Here is a 7,001-nt window from a genome sequence, read left to right as displayed (position 1 = left end):
AATCCTACCCATGAGTTGGAATATTGGTTCAGATGCATTATGTGTTGAGAGCAGTCTGGATTTCATGCAGGCGGGCAACCAGGTTCTTCACATGATACCTCTCTTTCTGTTGTGCTTTGGTGAGAGTGTTGATCCTCACATGCAGCTGAAAGTGAAGAGACCCACATAGGCTGTTGGTACAGCAAGACAGCATTTAGCCTTTCTGACAGAGGAAGAGTGAGTGAACTCCAGCTGCCCACTTAAGAACCATTAAGTGACAGGATAGTGTCACTCAGGAACAGCCAAGTACTGTCTAGCTTAAGAGCTAACAGTTAAGTACCCATATGGCTGTATTAAAACCTGGGCACTGACAGCAATGCAGGTACAGTCCCTGTAGTGTAGTTACTCGGGGAAAAAAATGAGACTGAATCTACTAAGGCCTGCTATGGAGCTTGGAAATAGCCTTAGGAAGGGCTATTTGAGCTGGAGTTACATTTCTGAACAAATACGATGCATCTACACAGCAGCCTGTTGTGCTCTTCAGTCCATTTCTCATGACAAGTCTTAATTCTCTTGGCATGTTAGTAACAGGTTACTACAAAATTGCTCACAGCTGCCATCAGCCTTTAGGCTAAGTGCATAGCTTAGTGATTATCACTTAAGTAAGTTGAATTTGCTGTTTACAGACCTGATTCAATTCTTCCTGAACATCTTGTACACCACCTTGGTCCTCTGGTTGTGTGCTGGTTTCTAGCCACTGCTGTAGAATCTCTGCCTGCTGCTGACAGGACCTGATAAAATGGATTAAAGGATTCTCTTATGCCAATTAGCTCAGCAGTCTAAACCAACTTACACTTGTGATTGATACTTGCAATAACACCCAATTTCTTGTCTCGAACCAGTGAATGGTAAAAGTCTTAAAAAAGAGATGCTGGAATGCAGAGAAACCTGTCTGAAAATTGTTTACATTTCCTACTGCTTGTTCCTGACCTTTTACTTTCCTGACAGCCCCATTTTCTTACAAGCGTTTTTGTAAATGTGTTCTAGTAGTTGCCAAACACCAACCACACTTCCTTTAACGGACAGTTGGAAAAGCTAAGTCTTCATGATAAAAGAGCTAAAAGCTAAAATTCACTCTGCCAACTTCATTTGTACCGCCTTCAGATTACACCCAATAACTCTGTCATGCTTTCTCTAACAGCTGCCAAAGGTATAATTAAGCCACTTGCTGACTACAAAGGTGGCACATGTACTCTCTCCTACCTGCAGTGAACTCTTAAAAATCAAAACCTCTGGAACCTTCCTGTTTCATTCACACTTCTGCTGTGAACAGACTGGGTAGTTTAAAAGTAGATACGTACAAAAAGTGTAATATCAAGTTGAGAACATGAAGCAAGGCTGGATAAATAAAGGGGCTTTGCAACATACTTGAGTTCTTGCTTCCTGCTGAAGTAGTACTGCATCTGCTGTTGGATGTGTCGGAGTTCAACTTCCAGCTTCCTCTGTAACATCATTTCTTCTCTGGAACTGTGCTCCCTTTCTTCCCTTTCAGCTGAATGGAAGATACAAGGCACAAGCAATGGAAGTGGAGCAGACTTCCACTGTTTCTTCATGTCAATGAAAGTCAGCTTAGTAGACAGGAAACAGGGACCCTCCTGCAGTCCTTCCCCCAGTTTTTTCACCCAGCGACATGTACATATTTGCCCAAAAGATCAGGTACAGTAAGAGGGAGGGAGCCCTGACAGCATTACGAGCTACAAAGACTCAGTTTAAACATACACAAAAAGAGATAAATGTTAATGATTTAGTACTACAAATGCTGGTTTGGCCATCATTTAGTGTTTGGCCAGCATCTAGTGTTTTATAGAATCATAGAATAGTTAGGGTTGGAAAGGACCTTAAGATCATCAAGTTCCAACCCCCCTGCCATGGGCAGGGACACCTCGCTCTAAACCATATCACCCAAGGCCTCGTCCAGCCTAGCCTTGAACACTGCCAGGGATGGAGCATTCACAACCTCCCTGGGCAACCCATTCCAGTGCCTCACCACCCTAACAGGAAAGAATTTCCTCCTTATATCCAATCTAAACTTCCCCTGTTTCAGTTTGAACCCATTGCCCCTTGTCCTACCACTACAGTCCCTAATGAAGAGTCCATCCCCAGCATCCCTATATGCCCCCTTCAGATACTGGAAGGCTGCACGAAGTCAGTCTAGTCACATGGAACACACATTTCATGCCCTAAACACCACACTGGGAGGTGCTTAGACACCTTATGTCCCCTTTACAACCATACTGTAAGTACAGAGAGAACTTTTGAGAATTCTTCCCTCCTGAAATGAGGTAAGCATTCAGCCTCACATACATGAACATCCCAGCACTCAAGGACATTCTTGCTAAAAGAAGCCAATCCCTTGCAGTTCCCTTCCTTCAATCCCTAGAACAGTGTTAGCCCGATTCAGCAGAATCCACAAAACTCTAATTACTGTCCCCAAAAGGAATGACTGGTATTCTTCACCTCCTCAAGAAGGCACACAAGACTGCCTCGTCTCCCTGATGTTTTGTGGAGCTTACTTACGCTCTTGCATGTACTAGAGGAGGACACACAGCTGCTACAGTTTAGATATGAGGACCTACCTGCAGTCTGGTGACTCCGTTTTCCCACCAAGGTTTCAGGTGACAGCAAATGTGGCTCCAAGTTTGGTTGTAACTTCTTCTCCATAGAGTCCTGTTGAAAGTCTTGGGAATGGGCTCCTTTGCGACCACTCACAGGCTGACCTCCTCTCTACAAGGTCAAAATGATACCATGTTTTTCCCTCAAAGGGTTTTCTTGAGTAAGCCCTAAAAGTAGAATGAACCTGACCTAACTCAACCCTACTCCCACTCAAACACCCCCTGTAGTCACTGAGCCCCTCTCCTAAAATACCACAGAAGAAGAGCTTAAGAAATAGGCATTTCAATTTCTAGCACATTTTCTAGCATGTTTCATCAACACCACCCATTTGGCATGGAACAGGAGGTTGAAATGCAAGCACCTACTTGCAGGGGAAGTGAATTTCAACTTTTGGGACTGTCAGCCATAGCCACTGTTCCTAAACTGGGTTGCTCTTAAATCCCTGTAATGTGGTTGGCAAACTGTAACTGCTCTGAACTCCTTGAAGGAGCAGCACTCTCAAGTCAATTGACAGGAAAAGCATCCAGCTAGGAAGGACACAAGACCAAGGAAAAAAGGCATGAAATACATGTGGATTGGTCAGCTAGTAAAACACTACTTCAGACTGGTGGTAGAGCTCTTGGACAATCAGAGCCAGTTAATTCGGTCAGCTTTTTAGGATGACAGCTAGAACAAGAAAAGAATACCCAACAGCCAGTTGGCTGCTCCAGCAGCTCCACAGGAAACCCCAGCAGTAAGCAACATGCATGTTGAGAGTAGCCCAGTAAGCACACTAGTTTTTCCTTCAGCAACACACTCACCATTTCTGCTCCAGCATTCATTTGAGCCATGAAAGACAAAAGAGACCTTAGCTCTGGCCTTTGAGCAGCACAGTGCACATCATTTGTCCACATTGGTAAAGCATGTCCAAGAGATGGGTAGGATCGAGTGGTATTGCCCATTTGAGACACACATTTATGGGTACTTTCTTCCACTTCAGGTGTTTGCACTATGCTCCCAGTCTGCCCAAGACATTTGTTCACAGATGTATGCTGAAAAGGTGCCTCTGGTCTGTAAAAGGAGGATGAAGTCATCTTGTTATTCCCTTGCATACAGCTTTCCAGTCAGCTGTTTTACTATGAAGGGAAACCCCAATTTAAAAGGGAAGAAACCCCAAAACTGCCAAAGAGCAAAAACTGCCCAAACAAACAAAACCAGAACACCACAATGATTTCAAAACCAAACCAAAAAAGCAGCAGAGCAGCAAAGGCTTCCGTTACTCCTCCTGCCCTGCTCCAAATTCTCCACAATCTAGGCTGAAACAATTTCTTTAGACCTGTGAATTCAATCCACTAACAAAATCCTGCCTCATACTGGTTTGGGACAAGAGGGAGCAGGATCAGCAATCTCAGATGGGTTTTGAGAGCAAATTGATAGAGATTTCCCTTTTCTAAAGCTAACTATAGCACAGTTTCACACGAAAGTTCAGTCTAAACGTCTGCTTAGAAGCAATTTCAGCTTCTATAGCAAAAGCAGTTTCAGCTCCTCAGTTTCAGGGCTAAGAAGTGCTGCCATAACTCAAACAAATGTAGAACACTCAAGGCAGTGAAACTGCTGCTTTGTTGAACATTCTCCGCAGCAGCACAGACCTTTGGGGGGAAATAAAAATTACAAGAAAATAATTCCTTTTAGAGCAGCAAAGTTGATTCAGCCAAGACAGAAATACTCAGTTCTGGCTCTGCATTACCAGAATCACTAATGATTCCCCAGTAGATTAGTTAAATCCAGACCCAAGCCTGGTGTGGAGCAAACACAATCTATGAGCCAAAAAGCATCCCACACAACTCAAACTCCCAAGTTTATGTGGCAAGACTGACAGAAAAACAACCCACAACTTTACTTATTCCCTAAGCCCATTCCTTCTGTAAGGAAGTGATGTGCCCTATCTTGCCCCCAAAATCTCTCACTAATGAAACAAAAGCCTTGGTTGCTATTTCATTAATGTTTGGTTTTCTTATCTGCTTCTTTTAAAGAAACCTGATGTTTTTAAGGTCAGGATGGCCTTCAGTAGCAGAGAGCAATGCACCGTCCCGTAATTACTGAACATTCTGTATTACCAAGGTCAGAGGATTTGAAGGGATAAGCATAGCATATCCCACTCTAAGCCATGCTATTTTTCATTACTTTAAAAAACAGACTTTCTACCTAGAGAAAGGAGATCCCAGCAGTGCCTTGCCTTCTAGAGAGCCCAGAAGGAAGTCAGGCCTCTGTGGTGGTAACCTTGCTCGTTGAATGGTATTTCTGAAAAGAACAAACAGAACCAAGATGTATTTTAAATTAGCATAAGCTGGCATTGCAGCTAAAGAAACAGTGCTATTCACTCATCTCTGCTCTGCAACATTCCCCTTGCATGCAATAATAATGTTTAAAGACTACATTTTGGCCTGTATTAATGCCAAATCTGGTTTACTGTATGAAGGATTGTGCCAACACAAGGAATGGTGGAAGGGACAGAATCAAACAAGACAAAACTACTTCTTTTGGCAGCATATACTAACTTAAAGAAATGTGAACCTATCACCTTATTTCCCTTTAAGGCTCCTGTCCTGGACTGAGAAGCTTCCTGGAAGATTCTTCCTTAAAATTGCCCCATGATCAGACATTTTTAAGGAATAGCTTCCCCAGGGGAAAGAAAGGGACAAGAAGAAAGTTCCATTTGTGCACAGCCACAATCTTGATGTTTATCATTTCAGACATCATGTCAGACCCTGGACTTGGCTTCAGTGAAAAAGAGCTTCACTGACAGCTCTAGGCCACTCCGATGATGGTAGAAGTCCCATCACAGTCATCTTCCGATAGTTTCCCTGTGTTCTATGACAAGTGACTAATGCTCCATGAATTCAGAGTTGCATACTGAGAAAAACAGTGAGAAGTACATAGCTGAGCTGATCCTACCTGTTACTGATATTTAAGTATAAAGTCACAAATCCCTTTGTTCTTTGGGGGGTGATGTATTCACTATGCACAGATCTTGTATAACTGCAAGACCAGCCACATACATGATGCAGGGTGAGAGAGTATCAGGGACTAGTCATCAGTGTGAGAACTTGGAAATAAAAAAATGAGAGACACAGACAGCAGAACTACGTAGATGTACAACTACATACATGCAGGAGGAACTAGAACTTTACACTCACAGATTCCTGAGAACTGGGTCCCCATCAGCAAGGTGAAATGGTAGGTGCTTGTATTTTGAAGGCCATGCCTTTTCCTCTGCTGAATGTCCTCTTCTCCCAGAACTAACATCAGTCATTTTAAACATCACTTGCTTCTTCAGAGGTAGAAGAGAAGAACAAGGCTGATTTAATTTCTTGGAGAGAGCCTTCTGTTTCCACAGCATGGCACAGCGATACACTGACTGGTGAAGGTTGTAGGCTGCCTGCCAACACAAAGAATAGCAGAGCATTTGATGGCTGAGAATAGGAAGCAACACCACTGTACCAAGGAAGAACATCACAGAAAGGAACTGAGATTTCTGCTGACCTCACAGCCATACCAGCTCCCTAAGCTAAATTAGCAGGTTCACTGTGGAAATACTTGGGTAAGAAAAATGAACTGGGTACTTCTGCAATGAGGCAGGCTGCACATTGGGAAACAGAACAAACAGCGTCTTGAAAACCTGGTAAAGAGCTTGGAAAACTGCCCAGGACCAAGTAGAGAGCAATCAATACAGGCACCCCTATCTTCCTTTCCACACAACAGGGCTGGGCTAATACTCAAAGTCAGAAGTGACACAAGCCCACATTTGAAAGTGTAAATGCTGCTAAAGCTAAGACAGGATTAGACACAGCCTCTAATGCTTCATTATAGCACAGACTTTAGAGACCAGACAGTAGCCACATGCAAAGGTTTCATCAGCAATATTATCTATGGTAGGAATTGCCCAGTTCTGAAATAGCTTTATTAAGAAAGGTTCCAAATTAGCAACACAAGTCTGAAGTTTTTAGTCTCTGCTGTATGAAAGGACAGGACCACAGGCAAAAGTGTATGTCAGATCCATACAAGAGCCAAGATGTAGGGCTCCCAGATACGCATGTGCACACAAATACACACACAAAGTAGATCAGAGCAGACCAGCACTGGATGTAGCTGAACATTCGTCTCTTTCACCTCAAGCTGATGCTGGGCTTGGTGCTGTCCTTGCAACTGTTTCAAGCCAGTGGTGTTTCTCAAGACCTGGGGTACACCTTCTCTCAGAAGAGCAGCGTGGTAAACTCCTGTGGCTTTTTCTATGCAATCTTTCTTCTGCTGTTGCCCTTTGGTAAATCTGAACCAAGCAGCAAATACCTACAACAGGACCAACAACCAGC

The 7,001-nt window shown here is 43.5% G+C and overlaps 1 protein-coding gene across 1 annotated transcript in view; it reads right to left on the bottom strand.

The window, feature by feature from the left end:
* SFI1 (SFI1 centrin binding protein) overlaps positions 1-7,001 on the bottom strand; it is a 34,485-nt gene that overhangs the window by 4,074 nt on the left and 23,410 nt on the right. Inside the window, exons 23-30 of the mRNA XM_061370678.1 lie at positions 6,802-6,978; positions 5,829-6,070; positions 4,837-4,932; positions 3,453-3,702; positions 2,616-2,763; positions 1,408-1,531; positions 668-770; positions 9-145 (exon numbers count right to left, since the gene is read on the bottom strand). Coding sequence (XP_061226662.1) covers positions 38-145; positions 668-770; positions 1,408-1,531; positions 2,616-2,763; positions 3,453-3,702; positions 4,837-4,932; positions 5,829-6,070; positions 6,802-6,978 — 1,248 coding nt within the window. The 3' untranslated portion in view covers positions 9-37. The remainder of the gene's footprint in view (positions 1-8; positions 146-667; positions 771-1,407; positions 1,532-2,615; positions 2,764-3,452; positions 3,703-4,836; positions 4,933-5,828; positions 6,071-6,801; positions 6,979-7,001) is intronic.

Source organism: Neopsephotus bourkii, unplaced genomic scaffold (assembly GCF_033783945.1).
Source record: "Neopsephotus bourkii isolate Nb327-2 ecotype Australia unplaced genomic scaffold, CSIRO-AGI_Nbou_v1 NB_1542, whole genome shotgun sequence".
NCBI lineage: Eukaryota > Metazoa > Chordata > Aves > Psittaciformes > Psittacidae > Neopsephotus > Neopsephotus bourkii.
This window is presented reverse-complemented; position numbering and strand designations above follow the sequence as displayed.